This window comes from Heterocephalus glaber, unplaced genomic scaffold (assembly GCF_053883595.1).
Source record: "Heterocephalus glaber isolate CG9 unplaced genomic scaffold, H.glaber_assembly_v1.0 deba00001538, whole genome shotgun sequence".
NCBI classification, from domain to species: domain Eukaryota; kingdom Metazoa; phylum Chordata; class Mammalia; order Rodentia; family Bathyergidae; genus Heterocephalus; species Heterocephalus glaber.
In genome coordinates, this window is record NW_028258333.1 from 40,327,297 (window position 1) to 40,346,893 (window position 19,597).

Consider the following 19,597-nt stretch of genomic DNA (forward strand, 5'->3'; position numbering starts at 1 on the left):
AATACCCAGATAGCATAGGAAATATCACAAAAAATCAACAACTGGGATCTAATCTTATTAAAAAGCTTTTGCACAGCAAGAGAAACCACCATCAGAGTGAAGAGACAACCCACAATGTGGGAAAAAAAATTTTGCCAGCTGTCCCTCAAAGGACTAATGTATAGAATATATAAATAACTCAAAAAAATCAGACCCCCCTCAAATTTAAAGACCCAATCCAAAAATTGGCAACTGAAATGAACAAACATTTCTCAAAGAAGTAGAAATAGCAAATAAATATATGCAAAAATGTTCAACATCCCTGGTCAATTGAGAGATACAAATTAGAACAATGCTAAGATTCTGTCTCACTCCAGAAAGAATAGCTATTATCAAGAAATCAACCAGTAACAAATGCTGGTGGGGCTCTGGAAAGAAAAGAACACTGCTTCACTGTTGGTGGTAGTATAGACTCGTTCAATCTCTGTGAAAATCAATGTGTAGATTCCTCAAAAAACTAAAGGTAGAGGTTTCATTTAATCCAGCTATTTCTCTTCTTGGTTTCTTCCCCAAAAAATTAAAAGCATCATAACACAGCAATTTATGCACACCCATGTGTATAGCAGCACAGTTTGTAATAGCTAAATATTGGAAACAGCTCAAATGCCCATTGACTGAGGAATGGATAAAGATTTGTTCTTTTTATACAGAGTACTACTCTGCCACAAAGAAGGATGAGCTTCAGACATTTATAGCTAAATGGATGGACCTTGAGGCTGTATTCTTAAGTGAATTAAATCGGACACACATGTGTAAATACTGTATTGTTTCTTTGGTGTGAGCAGCTGAAAGTGTAAATAAGGACTGAAATGTATAATAGATATTGTGAAATAGGAAGATGTTCAAGTGAGAAAGGGAACTGGGGGTGGGGGGAGGGGGGAAGGAAGAGAAAAGAAATAAAATGAAAAAAGAAAAAAATGGAAACAAAGCTTCTGTAAGTGAGGAGGGAGGAGGGGTTGAAGAGAGTAGGGGAATGGGAAGAAAAAAAATCAAGATGTATCATGTACAGATACAAAATTCCCTATGATGAATGTAATTATTATGTATACTTAAAATGTGCCAATACTTAATTAGAAAAACAAAAATAATCTACTAATTGATAATGCATATAATTTCTAGTGTACATAGACAATCCTGTACAAATAAAATGATTTTTTGTTGATAATTCATAAATAGGCTGGGCTGGAAATTGACTGCTTTACCATTGAAAATCTATTGCAATATCTGAAGTTACAAAGAGAATATTTAAGAAATTTAAGAACACAAACTCTTTAAGAAACACTTTGCACCTATTTGCATATAAATAGCCACCCTGGCATTCATAAATGACCCTTATCTCTTTATTAAAATCAGTCTGACAGAAGTTGAGTTCTCACCACTTTAAGAGTGGTTCAGGTGTTGAAGTGTAACAACCTGCACTTCTTCAGATTTTTCAGAAATGTGGCTTTCCTCATGAGTGATTAGAGCTAGTTTAATTTGTTTTATATCATAAATTTCCCACAGGGCAAATCCAAAATGGTATTATGTGGAACTCCATGCTTGGTAAACTCCATCTAGAAATAATGTGACTGACAAAATTGCTCATGGGCTTAGTCACTTTATAAGGAAAAAAGTGATTCTCTTTCCTTTCATTTCTCCACCCCCCACCCCACTCCAGCCCTACTGGCTTCTCTCAGCCAATTAACGACAATCAATCTTTTAATTAGACAACATCTACTGGACATCTTGTTGTTCAGGCAACTGTGTTAAATATTTCAAGGGGTATGGAGAACAATTTGAGATGTCCAAGCTATCTGCAGAACAAAATACATCTAGTACATGGGGCCAGGAAATGGGATGTGACTGCTTAGTGATACAGAATTTATTGAGGGGAGATGGTGAAGTTCTGGAATTATATTAATGGTAATGGTGGAATAACATTGTGAATTTACTAAAAATCACTAAACTGTACACTTTTAAAATGGCTAAAAGGTTGAATTTAATGTTATACAAATACATACCCTATATAAAACAGCAACTAAGTTCCAAACTTATGATATTAAAAAAAAAAAAAAGAATTGACAGGAAGAAGGTAATTCCTAGTGTGGTCTAGTATCATCAGGCAAGACTTTATATCCAGAAGGGAACTCAGCGAGATCTGAAAGTCTTCAAACTCAAATACCTTCAGGGGACAGGCAGGTGACGTAAATAATTAACTGAGTAAAGCAGTCAAGTATAAGATTCAAACACAATTTGCTTGCAGGTTGAATACATAGAAAAACATTTTCACAAAATTAATGGGATGCTTTCTCCTTTCTCTTGAAATGAGAAGACCTTCTCTGTGTAGCTTTCATTTCCCCACTTTTAATAAAAATGAATGTCAAGAAACACTTGTGCAAGGACAAAGACAACCAACAACTGAAATGTGGATTTCATAATGTTATGGCTTGTATCTAGATGTCCTCCCAAAGCCTCATGAATTCATTGGTGGGGCTTTACAGAGTGACTGGATCATGGGTGTATGAAACTGAATCAGTCTGCTGATTGGTTTAGCCTGGTCCAGGGTGTGGATGATGGATTTGCTGAAGAAGGAGGACCCACCCTGGGTGAGGGTGGCACCAACCAATAGGATGGAGTAAAAACAGAAAGAAGCAGGAAATCTCACTGCATCCTGCCTGCAATCCCATGAACTGTTTCTTCTCCCCCACGCTGCCCTGCCTTGGAACTAGCCAACTATGGACTAAAACCTCTACCAATAGTGAACTAAAGTATACCTTTCCTCTTTTAACTTGGAGAGTGGGGTCCTACAGGGCGTGCTCTCACAGGCTCAGCAGATTGATTAGTCCAAGGTTTAAAGATATGCCAAAAACTGAGTACGTATGGGGGAAATTCCTACATTTTTTTAAAGGTTAGCCCAAGATTAAATTTTCAGTAGTTTGAGGGCCATCTGTCACACACAGCAAACTCTAGCTTAAGGGTTAAATTGGAGTGGGGAGAGGATCGCTTCAAAGGGAGATTCATGTGGGTAGAGATGCAGTGGGAATTATGTGGAGGCATCCACCAGATGGGGAGGACAAGCTTGGCTGAAGTGGAGGGCTGAGATGTGTGGGGGTGTAGGTCAAGGATCATAGTGAATGAGGAGAAGTCCTCATTCCAAAAATGTGGGAAGCAAATGTTTGGCTGTGGAATTTGAATTTTATTAAGCTGAGAAAGATTTGTAGTTTGCAGCCCTGACAACAGCTCTTTCCTCCAGAGTGCATTCCCCAGATATAAAGGGGTCCAGCTCATGTCTGGAAGGGAAGGAAATCTTCTCTACATGAGGCAGGAATCATCAGAGCCACTGAATGATCCTTGAATAGTTTCAGAATCCTACCATCTGGTCATGCCTTGTTCAAGACAAGAATTTAGGGACAGAATTTTTTTTTCAACACTAACCTTTGATTCAGCTTCTGTTTTTGCTTCTCTCTGGTTTGGTCGCTTTCTTTGGCCCTTCTTCAGGAAAATTGGTCAAAATCCTTACCCACTCCTCCTACTAAAGTCTGCCTCCAGGCTGAGGCCCAGTATGGGACAACCTAATGTGACAGCTTGTCCTGCTGCTCAGCTGTCCTTACTTCTGGCCCAACTGTCACCCACTCAGTAGCAGAATGACTTCCCTTGTAGCTCTGGTTTATCCAATTCCACAGGAAAGGGAATTGAGGCATTGGAAATAAAAGATCCTAATTGGGAGCCTGAGAATAAAACCTTAAGAACATGGACTTTTAATAATTAGTGATGATTTACTGCACTATGATATTAGTAACTGTGTTCCAGGAAAAAAAAGGGCAGTTGTGGTTTTTCTTTCAAAGTGAAGCTTAAAAGGTCATAGAGCCCATCTGGTGTTGAGGAGTTTCCTGGGATGAAAGAAGAGCAAGAATCTGCAGAATATCTTATGAAAACAAATGATATTTCACAATATGGTAAAGTTATTGACATGTGAGAATGAAGTATTACCTATAAGACTGTTTTAATTAATGCACTGGAATAAGGGATGGTTAACATTAACACAGCGCAATCACAAGTAGAAGGGAGTCTCTATGAGGTGCTGTGACTTCTCAGAAGGCTTGGACCCCACCATCTCAGTGAGCAGCATGCTCTTGTCCTATAGGCCCTCATGCTGCCCCTGGAATCAGTGTGAAAGGGTGCCAGACTTCTCTGAAGATTTTTGTACTCAATGCGCAAAGTAGAGCACAATGCCAACAAGCCAGGCTCATGCCGTCGAATTCATGCTCCTCACATTCAAGAGCAAGTTCTCAAAATTCCCTCCAAGCTAAAGCATCTTCTCTTTCTTCTGCAGTGAGGCCAGAGCAAAAGAGGTTGGTCCTAAGTATCTCTAGGAAGGGGTTGTGTGAGGTAGGAGATGTTTCTGATGGAGGACTCTGCCAGTCACTGAGCTGATTTCCCTAATAGGGCATTGGATTTTCCTTCTGGAGAGATGTCTGAGGTCCACACACATTCTCATTTATATAGGACAGTGACTCTCTTTTCAAAATATCTAAGAGCCTGGGCCAGGGATTTAGCTCAGTGACACTGTGCCTGCCTCGAAAGTGCAAGGTTGTGAGTTCGATCCATGGTACTAAAGAAAAATAGAAAAGAAAAGAAAAAAAAAATATATATGAGCCTTATTGAGATGTGATTCATATATTACACAGGTCTCCCATATAAAGTCACAGCATAGTCACAGAGCTATGCAACCCTTGTCACAATCAATTATGAAAGTTTTTATCACTCCAAAAAAGAACTCCATTCCTATTAGCATTTACTTCCCCTTGCCCCTCTTTCTTTAACCTACCCCTAGGTAGCCACTAACCTGGTTCCTGTTTTTATAGATTTACCTATTCTGAAGATTTCATATAAAATGAATCAGACAATGTATGGCCCTTTATGCCTAGCTTCTTTTACTTACCATACTCTTTAATGTTCATCCATGTTGTAGAATGTATCAGTATTTTGTTACTTTTTATGGATGAATGATATCCCATGATATGGCCATGCTACAGTTTATCCATTAATCAGATGATGAACATTTGGACTGTTTCAACATGTTGGCTGTTATAACTAATACTGCTGTAAACATCTGCGTAACACTGTTTTATGGAAACTTACGTGCTCATTTCTCTTGGGGGTGTATGTGGGAGCGGAATTGGTGGGTCAGTTTGAGGAACTGCTGACTGTTTTCCAAGGAGGTTTCATCATTTGATTTTTTTCCAGTAGTGTATAAAGAAGTGAATACTTTTAATTGTACTAAAATATACATAGCATAAAAGTCTCCTTCTTGATCACTGTTAGGTGTACGGTTCAGTAGTGTCAAGTACACGCGCGTTTTTGTGCAGCCAATCTCCAGAACTCTTTTTACCTTGCAAAACTGAAACTCTGTAGCTATGAATCCCCCATTTCCTCTTCCCCCCGCCTATGGCAACCTTCATTCTACTTTGTCTCTGTGAACTGAACTACTCTAGGTACCCCCTATATGTGGAACAATATAGTGTTTTTCTTTTGAGTACTAGCTTATTTCACTTAGTTTAATATCCTGAAATGTTATCTGTGTAGTAACAACTATCAAAATTTCCCTTTTTTCAGGTTAAAAAACTGCTACTGCAGGTGTATATCACATTTTATCCATTCATAGGTCTATGGTCACTTGTTTCTCCCTTTTGTCTAGTTTGAATTATGCTGCTATGCACATGAATGTACTTTCATGTACATAGGAAACCTCAGCAGCCTGTTAAGATGTGTGTTCAGAATGTCTTGGTTGGAGTTTAGAAGTGTTCGAGCTTTTCAAGTGATTCCAGTGCAGGTGGGGCTCCAGTCCTGTGAAGTTAAGGTAAAGGATCATTCCTCTTGGTCCCGCCAGTGAAATCTAGTTTGCACCCCCTCTCTGCCGCCCCTTTCAGTGATCTGCATATCATAAAGGGGGCGTTAGGTGGCCTTTGTGGTTCTCCCCTTTTTTTTTTACACGTTGTACTAAAAATCTTTCCAAGATTCTACTTCATGACACCAAGAGAACCTGAAGCAAGAGGTCATATATAGAACAGTGTCTTGCTGTGCCTGGAATGGCTTTTAGAAAAGACAGGATTATCCTTTCAGGATTAGGCATGAGGAAACCTAAATTAGAGATGTGCTGGAGCACAGCACAGTGCTCATTATCTCAGGAGCAGTGTGCCTCTGCCAGAGAGAAGTCAGAAATGTCATAAGGGGAAAATGAGAACATGGTCAAAATTTCTACAGCTTCTTGAAAGTATTCACTGATTAGCTGATGGAAACTTGTGTGCCAAAAGTATTAATAGCAGTGTGAGGCACAGGTGTCCATGACTGGAAGCTAAATCAGTAACCTATTTATCAAGAGATCTTTGTCAGATTTGACAGTCAGCTTGCTGTGTGACCTTGGGCTACTTATTTGTTCTTACTGAACCACACTTTCCTAAACAGTGAATTGGAAGCAGTCCTCAAAGTTTTATATCTGTTTCTGAAACATCACTGACTGGCATGCTGGTTTCCCACTGATATTGATATGTGTGGATGGGAGGCTAAAGATTTCTGAGAGTAAGCTTATTTTGCTATGATTGAGGTTAAATCACTGAGATACTAGGAGTAGCAGCCACAAAATCCCATGATTTAGAAGATGAATAAAGGCAAACGTGGTTGGACTTGTGGTTATGATCTTTAAATGCCCATGGCATGTTTAAGTGTGGAGCAAACACACAACGGTTTGAAGACTTTGATTCACCTGGGTAGAGAATTACATACTGCAACTTCCATTTTTCCTGAATCTAAACTAAATGATAAAATACTAATGATTGTGATTTTGTTCTTAAATATCTCATTTTATAAACTTGGACTAGCATCAATGACAATTAGTGGAATATTTAGAAGCTTTAATGTCTATAAATCTATAGTTATGTATAGAGGTACAGCTGTCATAATGGCCATCTTGATGAATCTTAAGCAGCCCGAGACCTCAGAGAATCTTTGGAATCATGAAAAACATGGTTTCATTAGGTTTACTGACAGTGTTAAATCTTGGCAATCACTTTCCTATTAGTTAATCTGATGAAAGCTTATTACTAATAACATAGAACTTACAAGTTATCTAGAATAAAATAGTAGCTCCCTTCCACAGGGAAACTGGAGAAGCTGAAGACTCTACAGGTTAGTCATTCACATTCTGGTTCTGCCCAGCTAGAAATGGTTGAACAAATTACTCAGCTGTTTTGTTCTTTCATTTTATTATCAGTAAACTGGAGAAAATCATAGCACCTACTCATAGGTGCAATGAGTTTAAAAGTACAAAGTGCTTTGAATGGCATCTATAACAAACTCAATAAATGTTAGTTTATTTTTATTACTATTGTAGCACTTACCAATTTGTTTGGTGTTTTTACCTACATTTTCTTATTTGAGCCTCATCATAACTTTGTAAAATAAGTAAGGCAAATGTCATAAATAAGGAAAGTAGATTAGAAATGTGACTTGCTCATGGTCTGGCTAGTAAGTCTTGACAGTGGGGCTATGGATGTATTTTGGCTGATAATCTATCCTTCTCACCGTATTAGGATCTCCTGCCCAGCTATGCTGGGAAAATAGTGCTGTTATGATATGGTGTTCTTTTCCTGGAGTATTCCTTGTGAGTACTGGAGTTTCAGATTAAGGTATAAAAGTAGAGGATATTCTGGTTTTCATAATCAAGGATCATTTTATTGACTTCAAGTTGTACACCAGTATCATACAGTGACTTAATCCCCAGATTAAAGAAGTTATATTTGACAAATGCTTGTGTGAATTACCAACTTTCAACAATGGCTAAATCTTTGATGATATCTTTTAAGTTTAGTACTTTCCCAAACATGCTAATATCTAAAAGAAGGTTGGGAAAAGAGATGACAGAAATGAACCTGTAAATGATATATTGGTACCAAGTTCTAGGATTACTTTTCTACAAAGTCTCACGAGGGTTCTTGACTTCTTCAGTGGGTTCTTAGTATCTTGTGAGATGAAGCATCCTCCCATTAGTACTAAGAAAATCCCCAGAAAGATGCAAATACAGTAGTTACGATATTTAAGCAACAATGACACTACTTAGATCCATACTTGCCCTCCTCTAAGTCTGAATCCAGTTGTTGGAAGGTGAGGATTCTAGCCCTATATACTGTACAAATGGAGCTCTATTGACATCAGATTGCCTTTTCTGTAGATAAAGAAATGTAGACTATAAGAGAACTACATAATCGTTGTCCCGAGATACAAAATGAAAGAGAAATATAAACCGAAGACAGTTTGAAATATCCACCTCTATTTTATAGGGCATGGCTCTAATGATGTTTTCTTTGGTGAAATCTGGTACTATTCACTTTGATTTTAACTACAGAATAGTTAGCAAAATTCCAACTCAGATTTAGTCATCTGACCAAATAGTATAATTAAAAATTTGACTCATAAGATCTGATTTTTGCTGCCCGAACTTCAGTACTATTTAGGAAAATACAGTAAGTATTTCTAGGTTATCTGAGGGATTATGACATGGATGCAAAGTATTAGTCTATTCTTTCTCCTTTAGCCCCAAAAGTTGAAATAAAATCGCCTGACTTAATCATTTTGAATCCATGCGGCTCCTCTGAGATAGGGCCAGATGTAACCAGACAGATTTATAGAGTGTAAAATTCAGAATGGATTAGAAAAACCTTTCTGTGTTCAGCCCAACACATCCTAAATCAACATCCCCTGAATGGACCAGAGCAATCTCTGGCTGGCCTGGTGGGGGAGTTGTCATGGCAACTGACTGGCAAGCTCTGCCAGTGGAATGTGAAAGCAAACAATGGAGTGATAAGATTGTGTGCACAGCAGCAGGCAGTGGTTGCTTCTACCCATGCACAGTGACACATAGCAGGAGACTTGTGAGACCATCCCTTGTAATTTTGGCTCCTCATTTGAAATATACCAAGTTATCAATTTAAAATTAGTGCTGCTGATAGAAAGCAGAAGCTATGGGCAAATCAGCACCCAGTAGATAGTCTTCATGCTATACAAAAGGCCAGAGGATATTAGAAGAATACCATTCAAAAATATACTATAGGAGACTGAAGTAGGCTTAAAGTAACACCTATGACTCTTTAGTGCCACCTTGTGTCCTAATAGATACCAAAAATTTACTAGAAGCCCCCTTCAGAACCATCACTGGACCGCTGGCTACAAGGTAAACACAGAAAATGTTGGAGCTGGATTATATTACAACATGACAGTCTCTTTTTCAACAGGATATATACATAATGTCTTCTAAGTCTCACAATGATGAAAAATAAAACCAACTTTGGTAGAATACCGAAATGGGAAAAGAAATAAATGCCAAATAATGCCAGTTTTAGAAATGATTGCAAGTGGTTATATGGTGGGTCTGATGTGGGACGAAGCAATAGCAATGTTAGAGTCAGTGTTAAGGATTCTTAATGTTGTCATTACTACATTTTGCAAAGGAATAATATTTTTAAATATGTTCAGTTATGTTGATAATATAAATGATTCAGTAGAGAAAAATGAAATGTGTATCACTGATTCCATTTTCATAACTACTTTGTTTATGGTCAATGGGTAGCAAGATGGTAACATTTGCTCAAATGGCATCTCAAGCCCACCTGTGTGATCTCTCACCTAAACCAAACCCACTACCCATGGCTGAACCATCACCACCTTGTCACCATTCAAATCATAATCTATTCACAATTAATTTCAGAAATGTAAAATGATCAAGCTGTGTTTCTGTGTGTTTCCTCTAGGGTTTGAGTTTTTTGAAACAAGTGCCAAAGATAATATTAATGTCAAGCAAACATTTGAGCGCCTTGTGGATATCATCTGTGACAAAATGTCAGAGAGTTTGGAGACCGACCCAGCCATCACTGCCGCAAAGCAGAGCACAAGACTCAAGGAAACCCCTCCTCCACCACAGCCCAACTGTGGCTGTTAATGTCTACACACACACACACACACACACACACACACACACACACATATGCACACACGGGCAGCTCCAGGGGGGCTCTGGTTGCCAAGAAACAGCATTTATAAATGGCCTATTAGCCTTCACTTATACTGCCTAATAATTATTTGAAGGAAGTCTTTGATGTCAGTGGCCCGTACATGCATTCAAATCTTGGGAGATTTACTCTGTTAACATGTGGCAAATATGTGATCTTATATTTGTAAGGACTATCCATTTATAAACATCTGGTACTTGCATGTGATTTGTTTTCTTATTTGTCTTAAAGGCTCTTTTTTTTTTCCAAATTTTATCTCAGATAAGCTACTGCTGAGATCTCAGCCAGTAATATGACAATTAACTTGTGTGCCAGAGATTCAAATTATGCTATTTACTTGTTGGGATGATGACCAAGGAATTGCTGTTATGTGTATGTGTGTGAGAAGAGGAGGGGGAATGTCAGGATGCTTTCCTCTTAACGAAAATCAAATAGAGTTTTTGCTCTTGACTGGGGACACTGTCATAGTTTACTATTAGAAAATGTATTTCCCACTCTTATTAACAACCAAGGAAAACATGACTTTAAAGAAATTGATGCCTCGCAAGCACAAGATCCTGAGTTCAACCCTGTACCAAAAGAAATTGAAATATTGTTTTTAAGGCCCTTCCAAGTTTCCTAAGTCATTAATATTAACCTGACTGAAACTAGATTTAAACAATAATCTTAGTTTACATTTTAAATAAGCAAATACCCTACCCAGGTCTGTCCTTTCTAATGATTCTACCCAACTTTCTGAATATTTTAGAGCATTAAACAGAGAGATGTCTATTGAATGAAAACCAGTTATGCAGGCTATAGAATTCCAAGGCCTGAGTTCCCCAGTTTCCTTAGGGACTTTCCTCCATTCCCATAGCACACACATTGCCGCCACCACTACCACTGCCACCACTGTCACTTTCTGGAAACATCAACAACTCTGAAAATAGGCATTAGGTTGAAGCCTGTTAAGGCCTCTAGCCCTGTAGGATGTTGACTTGCTTCCTCAAACATTGCCCCGTGTTCAAACCTCAGCTATATTCTTCTACCTACTTGGAAACTACTTGAGTAATATTTCAATGGGTCCCAATTTGAAGACCATTTTCATATTTAATTTTTTAAATCAGGTATTTGTCATTCTAAGGCATATCCCCTATGTAAGTCTCTAAATATGTTTAAGTTAAACAGAAACAACTTTGGAGCTGAGAGCACAGAAGCACTTAGGATTCATGGCAGTTTAAGAAGTGAGGCAAACATTTGAACATCCAGATTTTTATCCCAGATTTCCTGAAGACCAGGTATAAATAGCAAGCAAACCACAATTTCCATGAGCTTTGTAGAGCACTGATACAGAACTCAGCATCTATGTCAATGTCTAGCATTATTTACAGCTGGGTTTTTAGGAGAGCAACAGGAAATGTTTGGCAGATTTGTGAGGATAGTTTCATTAGGTAGACTTCCTTTTTTTTTCTTGGTCATTGCATTAGATATTTCCCTTTTCAAAAATAGACACTTTCCATAAAAAATATAGGTTCCAAGGTTAAAGGTTTTAATAGAAAAATGTGCATATGTCTAAAGATATCTCTGCAGAAATAGTCCCCACAAGTCAGGGAAATAATCTATACATACTGTTAGTAATATAAAAGATGAAGATTATGATAGAAAGCATTTGCAATGTTTTAAGCATATCCATGTTATTTCTCATCTTCTTAGTTTCAGATTCACTAATTGGTAGTAAATTTCTACTTTGACTCCCTGCAAGGCAAGCTTAACTTATGAAGACAAAAAAAATTTGTTTTATTATATTAGGACAGCCACCTTCACAACCACAGAAATTAAAATGAAGGAAAAAAATGAGCAGGAAGCATAAAGAAGAGATTGATCTGCTGTGGTATTCTGTTAGCATGGCATTATCTTGTTTCTATAACTTGAGCCAGAATGTGGCCATATGAAATGACATAGCTGTTACATTTACTTGTACCCTCTACTATGAAGTAGTAAAAGCAGGAAACCCTTCTCATCCTCCCTCCTAGCCCCTATCCCACACATATATACATCGCATGTAAAAGGCCTACATAGCGTACTTCAGGTGAACCTTAATATTTATATGGTTTTAATATACATGGAAAGCAAAATGAGAAAGGGTAAAAAAAATAAAGAGCCAATTTTTTCTAGCCTGAAAACTCCTTCCCCAAAGAACTGAATGCTTCTAGAATTAATTGGCCCTTGGAGCAAGAGACCAAAACCAAGTGCCCACTTGCAGTGTTCTAAAGTTGGACCTCTGTGTGGCAGTCAGGAAGAGTGATGCAATGGTGGCCCTGCATTCATTGCCAGGAAACATTCAATACTTTGTCCTTTTCAAACCCCATGGGAGTAGAGCCTTCCTAATTAATTCTCCATTCTGAAGCTCTCACTCTGCTATGGATTTTGTTCTGAATAACTCAAAAGTTTCCAGAAACAATTATCAGAGAGCTCAAAAAAGAGCACCTGTGTTCCTGATGTAAAGTATATGAGAGAGATTGTTCTCTAGTCCTAATTGCAGCAAGATATCTTGTCTTTAAGATAAAATTTGTCAAATAGAGAAACAAGCCCAGGGTTAACTCAGTGAGCTTCTATTGGCATTGAGCTGAATTATTTACAAATTACAGCACTTTAGCCCAGGATTTTTCAACCTTTTGGCCACTAGACATATGTACACACATACTCACTATACCTCCATCTCCCAACAGCTTAAATGTCTACAGGTCATTTTTTACCAATGACCTAAGTTTTTATTTAAAAGAACAAGACAGGTTAAAAAAAAAAAGTGTATACTTGTGTCAATTTGTAAATCCTGGACATCATTTCTTGTTTTCTTTGATGTAATTAAATGAGAAATTCAAGCATGATTTAAATTCCCTGCTGCTCATCACCTGGCCACCTCCATTCCTCAAAATAGGTTTATGAATAAATCTTGACTACTTTAGGCAGATGCTTCCAAGAATTTTGGTGTTGGTACCTCCCTTTCCTTTTCTAATGTAATTGAGAAATCAGATTGAAAAGTGTTTCACCTGAATAACCATTCATGCAGCATTTCAGGCTTTGGGAATATGAATGGATATAGAAGGTATGTGAGATATTGCTAAGCCCTAAGATGATAGTTTAACCACTAGCTTCACATCTATGGGCTCCAAAGAATTACTCTAATACAGTGAATTTCTTCATTGTTTTTACCCCTTCTGAACAGCTTCTACTGCCATGATGAACTTCTAATGATTTTAAGAAGCTTCATTTCCCCTTTGGGTCACTTGAAGTTCAGTATCCCTTTGCTACCTGGCAAATAAGTGCTATGATTTTTATTTGGAAAAGGGGCTATGATGATGCCTTCAGTTGTAGTGGAAAGCTGCAGCATTGTGATGATAAATGTGAAATATAAATTCAACAAAATTAAAACAAATTATATAAGATATCAATACATTCAATAAGCAAATGTATATTTCTCTTAATTCTTACCCAGAGTAATTATACATTTTTTGCTTCTTTAGCACATTTGTCATTTTTATGAGCCAATTTAAACTTCCAATTTTAACTACATCTTTGCTGACAGTAGACTTTCAGATATACAATGGTCTTCTTTTTAAAAAGCAAAATGCATTCCATTATTAGCTGAATTTCCATGAAACAACATTAATTTTGGAGTGTCATAGTTCATAATCAGTGGTTCATTGTGATGTGTTTTATCCAACATGTATCTTAGTGCATGGTTGAGGTTGTCCTACAATCTTTTAGTTAACTGTGTAGTACTTGTGGAATTGTATTAAAAATGTGTCCAAACTCTACCAAGCTGAGGTAGCAACTGCATGTGAATAACTGTGACATCAAACTTGAAGTCATGACTGAAACTCTTCTAGACCAAAAAGTTAGTCTGTTGATAACCTTAATAGAACTGTTAGAATGCTCAATCAGATATTTTGGAAAGGCGTACTTGGGAGCAAGCCTGTCTGCCTGACAAACCCTTTCTCTCGAAATGACAGATCACATGATGGGTCCCTGGAACTCTGTTCCTTGGTGTATATTGAATAACTAGGCCCCTGTGGCCTTGCTAACCACTCTCTGATAAAAGCATCCTCTCTAGCGCTACTCACCTCTGCCTGTTTGTGAACACTACCTGGGCTAGTTGGTCAATAAAATAGTGATATCTTCCTGGTGTACTGAACCTTTCAATATTAGGATCAACTTTTTGAATTGCTTTAAATTTTACATAAATTTTTTACTAAAGTCAGTGGCAGATATAAACCTATTTTATGCCCCGAATCCATTGGAACAAATTGGATAAAAGATAATAACCAAATCATCCCTGCAAAACATGTCTTTACCCCTAAAAGGCTGTAGGTTCCAGAAATACAGTATCCCTTAAGGGGGCACAAACAGGTTGATGGGATTTATCTAAAACGTATCTAGCTATTGCTATTGGTATTTCATAAATAAATGTATTTTTAAAACCTTCCTAGAAAGGCTCGACACGCTAGTCAGATCATATTTCCCTTTGGTAGATGGAAATATTGTGCTCGCTTCAGCAGCACATACACTAAAATTGGAACGGTAGGTGGAAATATTCACTCTTGGCCCACACAATGCTGCAACTCCCAAAACACACTTACAAACAATGATACTTTTTTTAGTGAAGGGAAAATTCCATCTATGGTGCTTTCTCAGTGCTGAGGAAAAGGGAGCATTTTCCACGTGCCAACTGGAACTCACATCTTGTTTTAAAAGGACCATGAAATAGATTCTTCACACTGATTTGTTTAGTCCAGGTCTGTGCATGTAATGAGTCCCCATTGAATCGAGAGGGTGGAGAGAAAACACATTTTGCTAACATTCTAGCTAGCAGAAATGAATGGTTTCAAAACCTCACAAAGAGCTTGAGTGTTAAGATCAGATCATTTAGCTCATGGACAAATTGAACTTTCACTTTGTGTTTCTCTTCCCTATTTCCTGATTTTTTTTTAAATCATTTCATTTTTAAAGTACTATCCTCATGGAATAGCAGGACCAAGAATACGGAATGAGATTTAAATTTCACCATTTATCTCCTTTCAGCAGCTATTGTTGGAGTTGGGAGTTACCAATGTAGTTCCATTTACATGTGTTCATATTTTCCTTCATTGTGGACAACTGAGACTTGGCTGTGGCTTTATTGCTTCATAGAATATTTCCATATCATGTTGTTTGGAGCTAAAGATTGCTTAGTTTCATGAATGCTGTTCTTATAGATGCAGGTGGTGTATGAAACACACAGACAAGTGGCCTTTCAGGGACATGAGCATGACCTACATCTGACTGTTGGTTCCATATCTTTTGTCAAAGTGAAGTCGGGGGATGTCTGCTGTGTCACTATCATGACCTTGCATGCATTGTCTCATCATTCCTGAGAGGTGCGCTGAATGACAACTGTCCTGTAATTCCTGTTAATATATTGTTAATGTCAGATGTGACGTGATACAGTTGGACTGTCCAAATGTACAACTATTTAATGATGTTTGTAGAACTGAAATGTCTTAAATGTTGCATGAAATATGTTCTAAAAATAGATTTTTTTTCTATTTTTCAACACCTCAGAATTGAGGGTTCATGGGCCAATAAGTGCAATATTTAATGACTTACTCAGTGTATATAAATTAGTGTGAAAGAGTGAATTATAATGAATGTGTGAGATACTTTGATGGCTGTGTGCTTATTCAAATGAATTCTTGTAGCCGTATCTGTCTAGTGGTGCAATTTATACAGTAAATATCTTATTGGTGTCATGTGAAACTCCTCTGTGCCTACTCTAAAGTATTTTTTTTTCTTAGAAGACCAAATGTTTAGTATCTACAAATATGTGTCAGTTTTACCTATTGGAATTGTGAGTTTTATTTTCCAAAAGAATGACTGTGAGCTTATTTTATAAGAGCATTCCCTGCTATGATTCATAATTCCCCTTAAGCTTCTTATGAGTGTACTAAGCAACTAATTTAGATACCTAAGAAAAATATGCATATAAGGAAGTCACTTTTTTTCTTCTCAGAAATACTGATCACATGTTGTCTACTAAGAATTTCCATTCTTGTGATTGTATGTATATTTTATTGTTATTCAACTTTGTACTTTGTTTCCAAATTTAACACTGTCAACTTTGGGAATCTTAACATATCAGTGTCTTTTTAGATTATAGCTGATGTTATATTCACTTTTGATTCTCAGTTGTCCACACTGGTGATATAGAAGAAAAGTCAATGCCTTTAATTCATTTTGGCATGTCATCATAACTTCATATATTCATCCTTGAACCCCTTTGGTTAAGCCCACAATCGTTGTCCTGAAACTTCACTAAGATGCAAAAATCAACAAATTAAGCCTAATTTCTAGATTGCTAAAAACTATACATAATTGTGTATATAAAGGTTAATGTGAGTCAACAACTTTAAATTCCTATTTGTCATTTCCACTTTCAAGGTAAAGTCTCATTTGAACATTTTATTCTGTTGTTGTGGGGTTTTCTTTAATTTAGTTAACAGGTTAAGCCTAGGAAGAAAAACAAGTAGCAACTTATTCACTATTAATGATGGAGCACAGTTGGTTCTAGATGCCCATGGATATCTGTACATGTTACACAACGTTCCATTCTCTCTACAGCACTTGACTGGAAATTGACAAGTGAGGATGTGCCAATCCTATGAAATGGCTCTGGACTACATGGGCAATGTCTGGCCCAAACTTAACTGTGACTGAAAGTTGCACTCAGCTCTCTAAACCCAATGAAGAGGTCAAGGGAAGATGCATAAGACGGAGATTAGTGATAACTTTGTGCCAAACTTTTTTAAATGGAAAGGAAAAACATAAGCAGGTAGCCAACGTTAGAATGATAATTTAAATGTGGTTAAATGAATGTTTGTTGTCACATAAATATTGAATGCTATGTACTCATTACTGTGGGAATCAATATGGAAGAGGCATGGCTCCTATCCCTAATGGGAGTGAGGAAAAAATGCAAGATATACTTTAAGTGCTAGGTTATGTCAGAATATAGGAGCATAGAGCAGGGGACCTGTAGGAACTGGGAGAGTGCAGGGGAGCTCCACTGATGTGGTCATATATAATCCCAGAAAGAATTAGACAGTGAGGAGATTGTGCCTGGGCAGATAAGTGGGAGAGACCACAGTACATTCTCATGAATGGAAGGGGATTTGGCAACTATAGATCATTGTTTTTCTCAAAACACCAGAGTGACCCTCTGTAAACCCTCTAATTAGCCCAGCTTAGCTCCCTGCATTTTGGTCTCCATGTGGAAGACAAGCTGCTATTTCATCATGCTCATCTGTGTTGAGCAGCCTCACAATGAACCCTGAAACCCAAATTGCTTGCTTAGCAACATTAGAGCAATTTATGTAGAAATTTGACAAAGTACCAAACCATGAGACATTATTTAGTCTAATGTCACCCAGGCAGATATGTACCCAGAATTTTTTCTGAAGCTCCATGTTTCCTAAGAAGGAAAGTAAGAAACACATTGGAAATGACACTTCTTTGTAACTGGGAACTTCTGGCTCCTTCTCAATGACCGCACTGTGGCTCTCTTCTTGAGAAAATATCGACAACAGCTTAATGCTTTCATATAGTGATTGTGATATTTAGTTGAAAACTACTGCTGCATAGCCAATATTGTGACTCTTAATGTGTCCACAGGAGCTCTTGTCTGGGTTTAAAGCTATAAAGTGTATTCACATTGTGAAGTTTTATCTTTATTGAAATTAATTGTGTAAAAATGGTATGTGCTCTAATAGCTATTCAGTTTTTATGTGAATTCTGTATGGAAAGTGGTTTTTGTTCTTTGAGTTTATCTTGTATTATTTTTTGAAGATTACAATAAATATCTAAGAGACTATATTCCTGGATTTCTTAGACTGGTGAATTTTTTTTTTTAATCTCCTTTCAATGTATATTCACTTTTGGTCTTCAGATGACTGTTTTCACTTCTTGTAATCTTCCCTTTCACCAACCAACTCCAGACACAATGTTGATCTTGAACTGCAGGCAGAGAGTGAATACATTTTTACTTAGGGCTATAAGTATCCAACATGTGAGTTTGTGCTTAAGTATGGGAGTAACTTAAAATACTTGTAATATTTTAAGAAAGTTAAACTGTTGTGCCCAGATTTCAAGGTCCCCAAAGACCACCAAGGAGCCGATTCTGATGTAAACACACGAGGGTCATTTATTCAAGCTCGAGCAGGGACTCCCAACTGTCACCGCCACAGCGGGTCAAGATTGAGAGCTTCAACTCCAAATCAGCAGGGGTTTTTATAGTAGTTACAGCAAGGTTGTAGATTGGCAATTAAACCTGATTGGTTGTGCCTTGCATACCCAAGCTACAATCGGTTACACCTGGGACATTGGGGTAGCTGTTGCCAGGGGACGGCTGAACACTTATCACAAGCAGGTGGGCGAAGTACATCTTGTGGTTTTAGGTCTCACATTTCCCCCTTCACATGTAACTCTAGAGGCCCAATCATGGGTCTCGGGGGGTTAAATCTACTGGGACCTAAGCACCATTAATTGTACAGAGCTAACACTTTCTCCAAGGGTTAAGCAAGGGGCCCAGTAGAGAAGAGATAAACAACACTCTTTACCGAGGGCAGCACAAAGTCTTTTCATAATTATGACCGTCGACGACACAGTCTGAGCTTGAGAGGATTGTCACGGTTTTTGGACACCTGCCATGAAGGGATGTAATCCTCTAGAACGGCGTGTGGATCTGCGGGGCGGACGTGAGTGTAGTGTACCCACGAGGCAATCCCGTCGACCTTGAGAGTGGTGGGCGTGGTCAGGACAGTAACATAGGGTCCTTTTCAACGAGGCTCAAGGTCCTTCTGTCGATGTCTCTGGACAAAGACCCAGTAGCGATGGGGCTTGGGAGGTGGTCCGAACTCGAACAGGGCCTTTAATTTAGGCCAGATGTCTTTGTGAACATGCTAGAGGCTTTGTAAGGAAGACAACAGTTTTAATGGGAGGGGACACCCCAAACATGATTTCAAAGGGAGTTAGTCCCATCTTATAGGGAGAATTGCATACCCCATAGAGGGCAAAGGGAAGGAGAATCACCCAGTCACTGCCAGTCTCTAAGGTTAATTTAGTTAAGGTCTCTTTTAAAGTTCTGTTCATTTTTTCTACCTGCCCTGAACTCTGGGATCTGTAAGCACAATGTAATTTCCAATTTGCCCCCAGTACCTGTGCTAAACCTTGACTCACCTTGGAAATGAAGGCGGGTCCACTGTCTGACCCTAACATTACTGGGAAACCATACCTTGGCAAGATGTCTTCTAGTAACTTTTTAGCCACAATCTGTGCCATCTCATGTTTGGTGGGAAATGCCTCTGTCCATCCTGAAAAAGTGTCTACAAAAACTAGCAGGTACCTGTAACCATACCTTCCAGGTTTTACCTCAGTAAAGTCCAATTCCCAGTATACGCCAGGTCGGTTTCCTCTCAATCTGTTGCCTGGGTTGGCTTTATTGTGAG

At 38.1% G+C, this 19,597-nt stretch overlaps 1 protein-coding gene across 2 annotated transcripts in view; it reads left to right on the forward strand.

Moving 5' to 3' along the window:
* Rab3c (RAB3C, member RAS oncogene family) overlaps positions 1 to 17,974 on the forward strand; it is a 244,078-nt gene extending 226,104 nt beyond the window's left edge. For both annotated transcript variants that reach the window (XM_013073532.3, XM_004848495.4), the window contains exon 5: positions 9,822 to 17,974. In XM_013073532.3, coding sequence (XP_012928986.1) covers positions 9,822 to 10,009 — 188 coding nt within the window. In that variant the 3' untranslated portion in view covers positions 10,010 to 17,974. The remainder of the gene's footprint in view (positions 1 to 9,821) is intronic.
* Positions 17,975 to 19,597: the final 1,623 nt, after the last annotated feature.